The sequence below is a fragment of the Somniosus microcephalus genome, chromosome 17 (assembly GCF_052327205.1).
Source record: "Somniosus microcephalus isolate GS21.2 chromosome 17, FLI_Smic_1.0, whole genome shotgun sequence".
Taxonomy (NCBI): Eukaryota; Metazoa; Chordata; class Chondrichthyes; order Squaliformes; family Somniosidae; genus Somniosus; species Somniosus microcephalus.
The window spans coordinates 18,051,545-18,067,664 of record NC_141003.1 but is presented as its reverse complement, the minus strand read 5'-3'; the positions used below and the strand labels follow the sequence as shown (position 1 = coordinate 18,067,664).

The window sequence follows — 16,120 nt, the reverse complement described above, 5'->3', positions numbered from 1 at the left end:
GGCGGCCATTTAACATTTTAAATGACTCTAAAGTGCTGCATCTAATTACATGGAATTGCATGGAGTCTACAGCACAGAAACAGGCCATTTGGCCCAACTGGTCTATGTCGGTGTTTATACATCGCAAGACCTTCTCCCACCTCTCTTCATCTCATCCTATCAGCATAACCTTCTATTCCTTTCTCGCACATGTGCTGAACAGCTTCCCCTTAAATACATCTATGTTATTTGCAAGTTCCACATTCTTACCACTCTTTCGGTAAAGAGTTTCCCTATTGGATTTATTGGTGGCTATCTTAGACTTATGGCCCCAAGTGGAAACATTTTCTCTACATATATCTTATCAAATCATTTCTTAATTTTAAAGACCTCTATTAAGTCACTCCTAATAGACTACATTGGATAAATGCCATTGCCAACAGCTGCATGCACTCTTGGAGTTGGTGACATGCACACTACGGGCTGGATTTTGCGGGGGGCAGCGGGCGCGATCGGTGGCGAGTCGGGTGGGAAAGTGTTTTTTTCCCCTAGTGGGTCAGGACCCGCCGCATTTCCACTACAGATTCAGAATGCTGCAGGTCTTTACACAAGTCTCCATCCAGTCTGACCTCATTACCTCTCCCACCATTGACAGATCACTTCTGTCATCTCTAGTACACCTGCCATCTATTCCATCAGCACGGGTGCCGTTTATACGCTTTCACCTTGGTGCTCAGAATCCCACCACGAACAGCCCCAACACCAGCATCACCTGGCACACCAGCAGTATCAACACCACCAACCTTCTCCACAATCAACTGATGCTGCACAGAATACAGGGCATCAGCACCCGAAAACATTACTGATGGGAGGCCAGGGATGGCCTCACCATGGCCAGATTTACTTCACTTGACGCTGTACACCCTGGCTGCCACATGATGCGGCAGGTTGGCACCACCCTACACCAACAACATAAAGCATCCCTACAATGACCAAGCCATTCCTTTCACACTCACCACCATTGCGGGGAGTACCGTTATGTCTCACCAGTCACTGCAACTCACTAAGGCACTTCCAAAGGTGCACACAAATCTGTCCAAGAACGCAAAGTGTTGAAAATAAAGGTTTCAATGTTTGACACCACATTAACAGAAACATTGGATAAAACACCCAAGTGCCTACACCTGTGTGTTGTTAGTTGGTATGATTGCACTAGGATGAGGGCGAGTGTGAGGGGTGGCTAGTGAGATGGGGATGTGATAATGTAGATAGAGGGATGGGTGGAGGTGTCAGGTAAGTTGGTGTGAGTAAGGATGTGCAGGAGTAGGGTAGGGAAGGCAGAGTGATGGGGATGTGATGAGAGGCACAGCAGGATGAGGTTGAGTGTGGCTTTGTACTAACGTTTCATGATCTACTGAGATCATTGAAACATTTGTGGCACTCACCCAGGTCCTCCTGACCACATCGCTGCTTGAGCCCTCCTCTGCAATGTGCAACCAGGCTGTGTTAATCTCCTAGGGAGGTCTTCTCCGCCCATGGGAAGGGAAGAGGACCTCCCTGTGTGCTGCAACTCCCTCCATAGGCATATGGAGGGAGTCATGGGAGAGCCTGGGTGCAGCCCTGCACCTCTGTGCAGTGCTCGTCAGTGTTTGCAGCACCTCAATGCTGTGGAACACTGACAGCACAAATGTCAAATTAAAGTTGGCCATGGTCCCTTTAAGGAAACTGGCTGAGGACATGTCATCAAATGACGTCGCCAGACCTGCCTCCTCTAATCGGCCGGCAAATGCGCTGGGTAGGCTTAACAAGCCCAATCAAGGTAAATTCATTCTACACAGTGGGATGGAGTCAGCAGCAGGGCTGGGATCTGCCACCGACTTCGCCCGCCACGGATCTGCCGAGGTTTGTAAAATCTAGCCTCAAACCTCTGACTGCCCCAAGCACATTCTGTACAGAAGCCTAGCAACTAACAGGAAGAAAAGACTTTCATCGCATCCCAGTCCATGCTGGATTTAGACATGGATCTCAGAGGTAAAAGAACACTATGCTAATCCTACCCTCAAACTCCCTATCAAATAGATGCTTTAAACAAGAAATTCATGTTAGATGTACCCTTTAAAAAAAATTGAACTCTTTTTCAACTAAATTTAAAATAAGATCGAAATGAATAATTTTACCATCTGTACATAAAAGATGCGCAATAAAATATGTAATATGATATCCATCAATCAAAACTTTCGAAATGGATACCGCGTACACGTTCATGTGATGAGAGCATCAGATTTATGTAGGTCACAAAACACCCAAATATTGTCAAAAGTTGTATCATGATTAATTAATACATTTGTTTTTAATCTCTGAAAATCCAAAACTCAATGAGGAATAAACTTCATTTCGATATCATGGACTCGCCTCGCAACCTGCGTTGATTAAGGATTTATGAATTTCCTTCTACCTGATGCATGTAGTTATTTCAGATCCAAAGGATTTTCTCAGCCTTTGTGTTCTTTCGGTTCAGAGAGTCAACCCAGGAATGTACCCTATTCACTGCAGCAACCACATGACCTCAGTGACTTCCACATTGCAGATACGCCCAGTCACACAGTTACATTACACACACAGGCACTGCTCAAACACAAGAGTATGCTGCCAAAGTGAAAACTTACAACTTACATTTATTATCTTATATAACTGTATAATGGAGCCTCCTTTCAAGGATGAAATATCCAAGTTTTTCTAACCTTTGCTCATGACTCTAGGGCCCCGGTGTTTTCGGGGAGGGAGCGGAGGTGACCTTTAGCAGCTGGGAGACCCGGAGGTCCTACTGAATTTAACTGCAGGACCAGCTGTCAGGCGGGAAGGCCTGCGGCAGAAGACAGCAGCCAGGGACCGGTGAGGAGGATGCAATCATGGGGGGGGGGGGGGGGGGGAAAAGAGAAGAGATCGCAGGTCGGCATCAGATCATGGGGAGGCTTAAGTTCCGATCTCAGGATTGCTGAAGTTCCGATCGCCGTTTCATAAATGATTCCAGGGTTTTCACCTCCACTTCTCCCTCTGGGAGTCCAGTCCATGTGTTGATCGCCCGTGTGAAGATGAACGTCCTGCGATCAGTCCTAAATTTACCTTTTACTAGTTTGAACTTATGTCCCCCCTTGTCCAACTCTCAATTTAACTTAAAAGTAATTTCTGAATTTACCTTTTCGGTACCATTTACCATCGTATGTACCTGTACAAGATCACCTGTTAGATGCCGCCTTTCAAGGCTGAAAAGTCCAAGTTTCTCCAATTCTTCCTAATAACTTAGACCTCTACAACAAGGGTTCTGCCTTGTTGCTCTTCTCTACACTGCCGCCAATGCTTGTATGTCTCCCTTGTGTCTCAGGTGACCAGAACTGGACACAGTACTCGAGGTGCAGTCTGACCAGAGCACCGTGCAGTTTCACCATGACATCTATTCACTTGCTGAGATGAAAACAGCCCAGCAGATAGCCACCATCATAAAACTTACTGGGGGAGAAATTCAGTAGGTTGCGCCACCCATTAGCGCCTTAAGAGGGCGCTAAGTGGGTCGCAAGCCAACTGGCGCCCGGGCGAGGCACTGTCTACGCCTCCCGCTAAATTCCGCGGGACATTAGTGGTGGCGCTAACCGTTAGCGCTGTGCCGCTACCGATGACGTCATTGGTGTGCGCAGCACCCCGCTGACGCCCTGGCCGCGATATTTGGCAGTGCCCCCCCTGATTTACAGCCAGACGCTATGTCTGACCGGTTCAGGGGGGCCTACCTGCGGCCGGGGAGGCGCAAATTAAAGGCGAGGTGGCCATTTTTGTCGTTGGCCGCCTGCCAGCACCTGCCTGCGCTCCCGTCCCCCTGAACCCCCCACCCCGCAGAGTGCCGGCTGCGTTCCAAGAGCCCGGCACTTCTCCTTGGTGCCGGGCTCTTTTGCCTGCACTCCCGATCCTCGGGGGCCCAGCTGGGCCCCAGATCGCGCTGCACAAGGCCCCTCCCCTTTAAGAAGGGGAGGAAGTCCTGCAATACCGCAGCGCGACGTGCCGCAGCGGCACGTTGCACCACGATATTCAGTTGCAGCGCCCCAAGAGGGATGCGGGGCGCCTCCAGTAGTGCCGCGCTTCCCTTTGGGGCGCTACCACTCAATTTCCGGCGGGCGGCCGCGAATGCTTCCGGGGCGCTACTTTTAGCGCCCTGGCGAGGCTGGCGCCCCAAATGGGGCTATACTCAATTTCTCCCCCACTGTGTTTAAAACAAAATCGAATAATATTATCAGTACATGTTATATCCTTCTTCACATCAGACTTGCTCAACTTTATTTACCAGTCTACCCTCTTGAGACAGAAAGCAATTTAAAAATTGGGAATGAAAAATAGAAATGTTTTGTTCAACTGACCACCCAAATGAGCACAAAAATCTAGGCTGATACTCCAGTGCAATGCTGAGGGAGTGCTGCACTGTCGGAGGTGCCGTCTTTCGAATGAGACGTTAAACCGAGGCTCCGTCTGCCCTCTCAGGCGGACGTAAATGATCCCACGGCACTATTTCGAAGAGGAGCAGGGGAGTTCTCCCCGGTGTCCTGGCGAATACTTATCCCTCAATCAACATCACTAAAACAGATGATCTGGTCATTATCACGCTGCTGTTTGTGGGAGCTTCCTGTGCGCAATTGGCTGCCGCGTTTCCTACATTCCAACAGTGACTACGCTTCAAAAGTACTTAATTGGCTGTAAAGCGCTTTGGGACATCCTGAGGTTATGAAAGGCGCTATATAAATGCAAGTCTTTCTTTCATCTTTCCTTTTAAAATGTGACTCTCAAAATATTGTACAGCATAGTTTGGGGTACGGTCCTTATTTCTTTGCATACAAATATTTTCAATCACATCTTGCTTTCAAAACAGCGCTGCATTCTTAGCACAGTAAATACAATGAAGACATTTTAATGAGTGTTCATACATTGAAAGGGGTGGTATGAAGTAGTCAATGTTAACGAACAGTTTTAATTCCCGTGATCCAAGCGCTAGTCATCTGAATGAGGATGATTAATTACTTTTCCACTCAACAGAACAAAAACCAAGATTAATGCCAAAATATAAGCTTCCAATCATAAGATTCAAAATGAACAGCTGCAGTACATAAAATGCATTTTCAGTCAGCAACTAGGTCAGTTACCGTTGAGAGAAATTTACTGATCTTTTATGAAAAAGCTTAACAGTGACCAAGAACAAAATGGAGTCTGGCATCGTGCAAATGCGTGTTTTTTCTTATAGCAAAGGACTTGCTACTTGCATACCGGTCGACTACCATGTGAAAAGTTTCCCAATACAACTGCTAGTTATTGGATAATTGCTCATTTAGATTTGTTCTATATCCAACACATAATGGAAATTGAATTCAGCATTATACAGTATTTACAGCACAGAAACAGGCTATTCGACCTAACATGTCCAGGCTGGTGTTTATGTTCCACACGAGCCTCCTCCCACCCTTCTTCATCTAACCCTATCAACGTGTCCTTCGATTCCTTTCTCCCTCATGTACCCGTCTAGCTTCTCCTTAAATGCTCCTGAAAGTTACCTCAACTACTCCCTGTGGAAGCGAGTTCCACATTCTAACCACTCTCTGGGTAAAGAAGTTTCTCCTGAATTCCCTATTGGATTTATTAGTGACTATCCCATATTTATGGCCCCTAGTATTTGACTCCGTGCAAGTGGAAACAGCTTCTCTATGTCTACCCTATCAAACCCTTTCATAGTCTTAAAGACCTCGATCAGGTCACCCCTCAATCTTCTCTTTTCTAACATACTCTAGATTTAGGTATCCACGCTTATCGGTATCTTACCAGCATATATTTCAATTAAATTCTGCAACTCAAATCATAGAATTGCAGAAAGTGGCATACTATTTCTTGCATATTTAATAAGGCAGATAAACTATACAGCAGGCCTAATCTTGAGACACAAAAGTGTATAAAAAAAGTCATGTTATTCAAACACATAGTTGGAACATTAACCAAGTATAAAGAGTCCTAAATAAAAACCATTCTGAATGCTTACCCTATGTTCAAAGGCAGACTGGGTCTGCTGTCGGTAGAGTGCTTTCAGAGGACCTCCGTCTTTCCCACCACTCCCACTTCCCATACCTAAGATGATCAGGCAGGTGCATTATAAACTTATTACAATACTCGAGCAAAAATTTAAAAAGATGAATCAGCACAGACATACTATTAAATACCCGATAACAGTAGAAGTGATCATCAAGAAAATGTACCAGAGTTCTAGTTTGCTTCAAAAGATAAGATGTCTTCACCCAAAATGTCAATATATCTTTTCTGTTTTCTGATGCGGACAGACCTGTACCTTTTTGGTAATTATTATTTCAGGTTACCAATTATTTGGGTTTTTTTTGGGGGTGGGGGGGGGGGGGGGGGGAAGAATGGTTCTCTCATCTTGTTACTCTTTCATTCACTAACTTTATCTGCACATTATATCATGTTTCTAGTTAATGTATACTGCCTTGTTAAACTCAGTTTAATCTATATTACAACAGTGAGTGCACTTCAAAAGTACTTCATTGGCTGTAAAGCGCTTTGGGACATCCGGTGGTCGTGAAAGGCGCTGTATAAATGTCTTTTTTTTTCTTTAAAACATTAAAGTGCATCTTCAACTACATCCCAATTAAACAGCTCTAAAATTAAAATATTAACCTTTAGCCTGCTATATATGGAGTTTCAAGAGCCATACTCACACAAACGCTTACTTAGAATCACTTCAAATATCTCATAATAAATTTACAACCCAACATATTAATTACACTCTGCTTCTGTATGTGTGAATATCTATATATTAAAAATCTTACATCTGCAGGAACTTCCTGTCAACTGTTCCATTATAAACTCCTATATGTCCACATATTATAACGGAAACTGCTCATGTAAACTTGGCACGTTGTAATTACATCCTCGCCCCAGTGCTATGCCCCCATTGGCAGGGAGGTGCAATTACAGTGTGACAAGTTCACATAGGCAGTTTCTATTATAACCATGGACATAGGAATTTATAACAGAAATATAAAAATATTGACCGCATGAGAGACTTTAAAATGGGGACTGAATTATGCCTGTGCATTCTGGTTCAATTATCACTCCAACTCTGCTTTACCTGAAACTAGACTTGGTCCTGACTCCCTGTGTGAAACGTTATGGGAGATTTAGTAGTTTTTTTCAAGAAATTATGTGACGTTGACTTTTGTGACTATAGTTTTTTTCTACTGAAATCATTTTGTTTAATAACCACTTCCTTGTAATCCATAAACACTTATATAAATTACTTTCTAAATTGTAAGGATAAACAGAATGTAAAAGCAAAGTCCAATCTGATCTTTGTTAGTAAATGTTTTAGCTGTGCCTTTGATAAGGAAACAGTGTGGACTTACCGATACTTCTGTATGGGCCTTTGGTTCGCATAAGCCAATTTTCTTTAAAAGGAGTAAAGAGTACAGAGCAATAGTGCACACAATTTTATAACTCTCCTTTTAAAATAGAGAAAAATGAGCTCATGCGAGGTTATACTGAAGAAAGGACAATACAGAATAAAAAAGCCACTTAAAAATCATGAAAATAAAAACTTGTTTAAAACTATCAGACTTAACTGGATCAACAGGGAAAGTACATAACCAAATTAACAATAGTATTAACAAATGAATAAAGTAAGCATTGGACTGCACACAGCAACCAGAACACTCAACAAGACAAATATTTAATGAACGATGTCAATGTGATGAATGAATGAAGCGGTTCCCAATAACGAATAGCCATGATTCATTATATTCACAGCTTCTTTTTTCTCCAATTCATCTCAATTTTTGTCAATTTAGACGATAGAAAACATTTCACTGGGACAAATTTGTAGGCAAGTTCTGAACTTTTGGGTTACTAGCAACTGTTAAGTGCAGAGCAAAAAAAAGCTTAAATTTGTCATTTACAGAAATGTACATTAGTTTGATTTGTTTTTCTTGAATGACTACTCATTTGACAAGTCAGAACAGTTTCCATTTTTGCATGCTCTTGTTTTCTTTTCCTCTAATCAGGCACATTGGTATGACTGTTTGCTTTAATGTAATGTAAGCAAAAAGTTTTAGGTGTTGAGCCACACAATGTATTTTTTTTACATCAATCAATCCTACCAGAGGCAGTTAGAAGCAACTCTTCATTGAAAGACACAGTTTTCCTCAGACAGACTGGGCTCGCATAGCCAGAGTGAGGAGGGGTAAGGCTGTGCAGAGCCTCCGAGCGAAGGAGATGAGCACTTTTATGATGGGGGGAACCGGAAGAGAGAGTAGGGGAGCTGGGAAAGAAGAAAATCGTAGGCCCCTTGGGGGAAGATGCTGCTGTAGAAAAGTAGCAGAAAAAAGATGAAAAAGTTGGAGAAGATGAAGAAAACACTGCATGGAAAGTCATATGAAAGCAAAACAAATTAGATATACATTTGGCAAAATGAACACATATACACAAAATGAACACAAATACACAAAGAACCAATGAAAACATTCAGAGGCTGATGTCATAAATTAAAAAAACAAACACCTTTCTGCATACTGACTTAAAATAAGGCACTTGTAATGGGCATTGAGCATTTTCTATATATTTAAAAAAATGGGTGTTTCAGTTAATTGCTAGCAACTTGCTGTCTTTCAAAGGAAACATTAGCAGAAAGGCTTCCTTGCAGTTTGGAAGAACATCTTAAGCAAACTGAATTGAATCGGACACCCCCTGCCAATTAGATGCTTGCACAGTGTGTCTACCCATTTTATACACCCATTGGGGGCTATCTTTCTCAAGCACATTTCCCTCAGCTTTGTTCTACTACAAATACCTCCCAAAAGTTGTATTTTTTCCCTCAACTCAGATACAACACAACTCCTGAAAACAGAGTACTCGTATTCCCACTGATTTATATATTTCAAATTAAAAACCTAATTTCTCGTTCACTGCCTAACTACGATACTGATTTAACTGGACTCTTTTTTTTAAAAATGTGCCCACAGAGAGGCTATCAGCTTAGCTAAAATGACATGAATGTCTAACTCACAATCTATTACAGCCTATAGACATCCCGACAAACGCATAGACATTTAATAGAAAGCAAAACTGTTTCAAAGTAGAGCACAATAACAAGGAAAGACACAGGTTGAATTTGGTTTGAATTTCCTCTGTATCCTTAAAAAATGACCTTGTTTTATAAACTGAAAAAAAGGCTACTGCTAAAGCAGAAATTCATGCATTCTTGTGTGACTTAAAACATCTGAATGTCCTCTATCCAACTGCATCAATAATTCTGTATCCACCACATCGCTTGTGTTGGTGTCCACAATAATGTGCATTATCCTAAAGTTTCTTGAAAGTAAAAAGCACTTGGAGCAGAATTTTAAAAATATGAAATGAGTTGAAATAACATCATAAAAACTGGTAAAACTGGCCAGCAAATTATGTAATGGTTACATTTTTCCAACTTTTAATTGTTACCAGCAACAGATTGGAGGGTGGGGGGAAATCAGCACACAACATTCTGCACTGACAGGGTAGACACTAACATTGTCACCTCATTAAAGAATAAAACCAGATGGACCACTCAGCTGTGACCTAGGCATCAAATCAGGACAGGACAGATGCACACCCAGCCCAGTCTGCAAAATACGCCCAACTAACAGCTGGGGACTGGTGCCAAAGCTGGGACTGATGTCCCATAGACTAGTCAAGCAACAGCCTCACATAGTCATACTCACAGAATCATACCCATCAGCTAATATCTCCGACTCCACATCACCATCGCTGGGTGCGTCCTGTCCCACCAGCATTGGGGTTGGGGGAGAATGACGCTGGGAGTCCTCAACATTGACTCTGGACTCAAGCCTTCAGGTCAAACATGGGCAATGAAAGCACACAAGGAGGGGGGGAAAAAAAGGCCCATCTCCTCCCCAAATCAGAGTTACGCTCTGACAAAGGATCTAACACATGAAATATATAAGCCTGCCTGCTTATCTTTTGATTTTCAGTTTGACAGCATTTGCTCTTTACAGATGTGGACTGACTCGCTGTGTTTTTCCAGCATTTCTCTTAGGTTTCTGCTGCTGACCACAGGAAAGTAAGGAAACAGTCTCGAGCAAGAGCTTTTATACATAAAACTGCCTGAATTTCTCCAGTCGGATCATGAAGAAAAATTAGCATTCGCAAAACACAAAAGCAAAATCCAACTGTATCAATATCAGTTATCTGCTGTGCAAAGAAAATTCTAATATTCGAAAATAAAATTTGTTTAAGGTCATTAAATATGTGCAGTTTAGTAGATTCAAACATGAAAATGTAAGACTCAAAATACCAATTGTTAGAAACAAGATATCTGTACATGCGTTCATGATTTTACACAATGCGTCATATTTTAGTGCTACAGTCCATGCTATTACTGTGCAATAAGTCTAGAGCTCCATTTACCTACCACCATCTCAAATAGATCAACTGGCTCCCAAAGTGCAGTCACTTTGGGTAAAATGGGCCCCTCTTGGCATTGTTTTTAACTGCTACCTGAACACTGTTTTAATCGAGGATCCATTACATTAATATAATTTTTAAAAAGCAAATACATCCAGATTGAACAGGATGGACACAGAATGCAGCAGTCTTAACATTCAAGCATTTGTAAGTCAAGTCACTGTGACTCTTGGTAGAAATTAAGGGGGCTGAAAAGTTATCTAATAGAGTATCCAATTCTATTTTTTTTCAAGATAGACAATAGCTCGGTTCTTGCATTTTAAATATGTCCAGCTATAACAAACAAAGATATTTCCACAGCATCTGAATTCATTCATTGTGCTGCAAAGATTTAACAAAAAAAAACTCTAGTCCGATTCAGTTTGCTGCTCTTCATAGTTCAATGAGAAAAAAAGCTCATGATTAGGTTTTGACAAGCAGAATGAGGTGCTTCAAGTGCAAAAAACACAAATTTACAACAAAAAAAGCGGGGTGGAGGTGTCTTACCAGTTTTAGGTGTCAAACTCAAATCTGTGTCAGAAGAGGAGGACTGTCGACTGTAGGACTTGGAAGGTGAAAAGGAATAGGTTTGATTTTTCAGTGGGGTGGAGGGTCCAGATGAATGAGTAACAGGGTTGGGATCTTCACTGAAGGGAACCCTGCCAGAAGAAGCGGGAAACACATTCAGTAACCCTGTGCTAAGGAGCTAAGCAATGATGGAATGATCCAAATACAGGGGAGGCAGCAGTTGCTTCTATGTGCAGGCTGGGGACGAGGCCAAAAGGCAAAGAACTGCTGTCCGTACACTGAAGATTCTGGGAAGATATATGACTGCCCAGGTTTGCATATTACACACAGGAAACAGGTTACAAATTCTGGAGCACAAATCAAACCATGTACTGGAAACCCGAGCGAGATGATCATCATATAAATAAAACAGCATGAAATATGGCTTTAAAAATACACAACGCGTTTTAATTAGGTAATCAAAAGAAAGCTTGAGGATACGGAACTGAAACTCATGTTTCCTTATTCTGGAACACCAAAACAGTGCATCACAGCTAAAAATGAAAACAAAAAGATTTGGTAAGTAAAGCTTCTGCATGTCTTATTCAAACCATCGGTAAACTAGAAACCAGAACTTACTTCCTTCGGTATCTTTAGAAAAGTTATTCACAAATCTACTAAAAATCTCAACAATGTTCCTTGGTTCTGGAAGCTGGGCTATTTGTTAAGCTAAGAAAGGTTTGAAGATTTATGGTACCTTCCTACACTGCCTGCCTAGCTTTACTCACTGAACCCCTGTGCCTGTGGCCCGCCTCTCCCCAGCCTGTGCAGTCTCATACCAGTGTAGATGAGTGTAGGAACAGACACAGAGAAGTTCTGAGTTAGTCTCGAGCCCGGAGCAGTGTGAATTGGGCTGTTGTGAGTCGAGCGGCATCCGTGGCTTGGCTGGTGCACCAAAGGAGACCTGACAGAGAGAAGCAGGAGCCAGGAGAAACAAAAATATACACGGTAGAACTGTAAATGTTAAAAAACCATGAATGCGAGGGAGCCAAGGTATTCAGCAAGTATTGTCACTTTTTGGTTTAATATACAAGCAGGATTACCAGAAACCACGTCGTACCCAATAGGAAATATCTGCAGACATAACCAGCATGCATGTATTAAAGCAGTTTAAAAGTGACATGAAAAGCTGGGGCAGTTGCCAGTGAAATTCAAGATTAACACACATTTGACTGAGTTTTAAGATTACAATATTGATTTTTATACTTGTCAAAAGAAAGGCTCATACAATTAAGTTAATTTTTTTATGCTTTGTTCCATACAATTTTCCAGCTTTCTAGAATCAGCCATGCAACCGTTAGTGTTATATGGAAAGACGATAATGTAAGTAAAAAGAGCACATTTTCTTAGAGTTTTAGAATGATAGTATCTTCAAAATCGTATTCTGTGGGAGGAAATTAAAACCGTTTATTCCCTTTTCCGATGACATTTTGCTTATTTACCTCTCCTCGAGTCCCACACACTATGGACCAACTATGAGGGCGGGCAACTTGCTCTGCTTTCTCTGCCAATGCTGCTGGGTTACTGCTTGGACATGCTCATGAACAACCACAGTTGACTTACTCTCCTAGTTACTAAACATCAATGAAAATGCTTCCACTCTGTTGACAGAAATCTAGAACTCAAAAAAGGTGAATTGATCTATAACTCTAAAGGAAATCATGCAAAATAAAACATAAATAACTGTGAGGGGTCTCTATTGTATCTTTAACAAATGAGAATTTACAAAATGATGATAGCTATACCAAATTAATCTGGCAGTGGAAAATATATTTCCTCTCTCTCGCTCCAATTTATTTTTTTTAAAAGCAATTTTTTTCATCCTAGCATTTGAACATTAACGTTTTTCTGAATTACATTCATTCTCTTAACTGACACCAAGGTTCAAACTCTAACTTAGCTTCAAGACATCAGGCAAGCAATTCCAAACATGAATGCTATGTTGCAGAAAAGTGTCGAACAAATTAACTGTCATTCTTATCTATGCCAAGAGGCAACCTCAATCGACTGAATTAAGTTAATGGACGCAGGCAAGTAACACAACGTTCCCACTGTAAATTGATTGTCTTGTCCTGGGATCGAGGGATTATAATGTCCCTTAAAGGCATGATTTGACCATCACATTTGTTAACATAGCAATGCATTTTAAAAGAATATGCCCATTGTAGAAAAAGAGAGAGTTCCTCTTTTTCAATGCATCCACAAAGCATTCTCTGGCAGACGGAGGAAAGCAACTCGTTTTTGCACCTTTGCCTCTCCAAAAGAGAAGCACGAGAATGGCCAAAGCTGACTAGTGTACAGAATTTCTCGATCTCCCACTGGGTTAAACTGCCCCTTCACTGAATGTCTCCCTCTGACCGTTACTTGCCACATGGGTTAATAGTTTGTGGATAATGCAGCCTACCATTGGTGCACCAACGTGTTCAACCGTTACTCGACTAGTCAAGCATGGAAATGTATTAGGCAATATTCCAATGGGTTTTTGGATTCATAGTTTGAAGCAAAATTAGCAATGGCTACTGAAACAGCTTTAGTTGGCATTATTGAAAGTTTTCAATCCAGCTACATCCACTGGGACGTCCCGAGGTTGTGAAAGGCGCTATATAAATGCAAGTCTTTCTTTTTCTATAATGAATTATATGGGAGATACATAAAGAGCATTATAAAATGGATACCACATATGGGACATCTATTTCAGAGAGATTCATAAACAATGCATCTTATTAAAGGGTTCAGGTATGGGGAACTGGGTGTACAGTGGGTCAAGATCACTGCCCATTCATCTCTGGGAGCTTGGGTTAAATCTACCCAAGATAAACTTTGTTCTCTGCCAGCTGTAAACTCATTCCTCACCTTAATAAATACAAATTTAACCAAATGATAGAAATTAGGTTAAAAAAAACTGGCACAGAAATCAATTTTTAATGAATATCCTGATACAAGTACCACTGCTAATAGAGCTCATTTCATGACAGTAGCTTTTCAAGTCCCCTTTAGACTCATTTACAACAAACTGAAGGTGCTGCTTAAGGAAAATGCAGGCATAAATCTCTAACAAGCATTAATCCCTCAAGAACAGTTGGAGAGCAGAACTCTGCAACAAAAAATCTTCCAGTTAAAAAAACATTATTCATACCTACCAAGTCTCATGATTTTTTTTTTAAAAGCTGGAAGCAGTGAACGATTATGCACAAAACTCATATCTCAGAAATTCTCCAAAAATATAAAATAGTCTGTATTAATCAAAGAATTTGATCCCTGAAGTTTAGCTGACATATTTCTGTATTTTTTAAATTTAGCAGTGCACAATAGCAGAATGCCATAAAACTTGGTGTGCAAGTCATATCTTCATGCACATTTTATACATAATTGCAATTTGCATATACTAAATTTGCACATACAATTTAATGTACCCATGCAAAGCTAGTGCTAATCAAATGCAGGAGCATAATTGGCCTCCAATGAAACACTGCTCAAAGGTTTAAATGATCAGAGTTTAGAATGAGATTTATCTATAATACTTTTCAAAGAGTAGGTAACACTACTTCCTGTGCTTTTTGAAAACTCTTCAACCACCACATAAAATAGGAATGGCCATCACCCCATATGAAGGGGCAGGGAAATGAACAAACGCACTGTCCCTAAAGAGAAGGAAAGCTCAAAAGGAAAAACACTACACAGAACTTACGACATAGAAACAGGCCATTCGGCCCAACTGGTCCATGCCAGTGGTAATGCTCCACTCAAGCCTCCTTCCACCTTACTTCATCTAACCCCATCAACATGTCCTTCTGCTCCTTTCTCCCTCATGTACTTATCTAGCTTCCCCTTAAATGCATCTATGCTGTTCGCCTCAACCACTCCACATGGTAGCGAGTTCAAAGTACTCGCTTAATTTCCACATGAAATCAATTCTACATTCAAAACACTTGTTGCCTACTGGGTCTCCTTCCGACCCCCCCGGAGTCACTTGGTTACACGACTGACGGAGAAAAGCCACCTGTATCCTGGCAATGCTCAACTTCTGTGGGGGGTTTGGATCTTTGAGTTCTCCAGAGACCAAACTGGAGCTGCCCAAATCACAGCGATGTGTATTTTCCTGGGTAGTTTCAGATGAGCTGCCAAGCCAGTCAGAAGTCATGAGCCACATTAAAACAAACACAGCCAACCTATGTGGAGGTTGCTCTTTCCCCCCCCCCCCACTGGTATCACTACAGCAGCTCTGGAGGGAAGGCGAACTGAACTGGATCTCGGTCAGGATGGCAAGTTGAAGGCATTTTTTTTTTAAATACAAAATAAAGGAAACGTCTCTGTGGGCACATATTCTTGCACAGATATTTGGGGAGTACTTCGAAGTTATAATATTGACTTTCCTTCTCCTTTAAGAAAATGCAGAGTGCAGCAAAAAAAAATTCTGCCCAAGATAATGTCAGGTGTTCTTGAACTTCAGCAGAGTGCCCTGGGCAAGTTGGTAGATGCTCCAAAAGACCTTGCTTCAGGGTCGTGGGTGTCTCACTCGGATGGATTTGTGGTACTTTACACACATTTCAAAACCAAATGCCAGCATTGGCTGGCAGCCATAGATAGGACTGAGGCAGCCCGAGGTCGATTGGATTGAGACAGCCAAGTAGGTTGCATTGCGAGATGTCAGCAATTCAACACAGAGCATTCTGAAAGACTTCCCTTTATCATAACCAGCAACTGAAAGACTTAAATATGCAAACAAAAAAAAATTCAAAAAAACAGCATTTGAACTTGCTCTAGCATCAGAGACAACACAACGAGCTTTGCTGCCAATATTAGGGAATAAAGAACAGGAGCCTGTTCCCCAACAAGGCTGTTGCACAGCAGAGTACAGAACCACCTAATCATTAAAGGTGTCAATTTTGTTAAAGAGATTAGGCTTCAACTCCATGAGATGATGGCAATTCCTATTCGTAAATGGATATTGAACTATTGAAAAAGTATTTATTTCACACTCCACAACCACCCATTCCCTCCATATATCGCCCCAAGTAACATCCTACACCTCTCCAAAATC

General features: G+C 41.6%; 1 protein-coding gene across 12 annotated transcripts in view; it reads right to left on the bottom strand.

The window, feature by feature from the left end:
- Positions 1 to 16,120, bottom strand: part of c2cd5 (C2 calcium dependent domain containing 5) — a 112,297-nt gene that overhangs the window by 72,465 nt on the left and 23,712 nt on the right. For 4 of the 12 annotated variants that reach the window (XM_086009992.1, XM_086009998.1, XM_086009995.1 and 1 more), the window contains exons 8-10: positions 11,020 to 11,171; positions 8,172 to 8,375; positions 6,044 to 6,129 (exon numbers count right to left, since the gene is read on the bottom strand). In XM_086009992.1, coding sequence (XP_085866118.1) covers positions 6,044 to 6,129; positions 8,172 to 8,375; positions 11,020 to 11,171 — 442 coding nt within the window. Of the gene's footprint in view, positions 1 to 6,043; positions 6,130 to 8,171; positions 8,376 to 11,019; positions 11,172 to 11,858; positions 11,984 to 16,120 lie in introns of all 12 variants that reach the window. The other 8 variants (XM_086010004.1, XM_086009999.1, XM_086010002.1 and 5 more) reach the window with 4 other exon arrangements.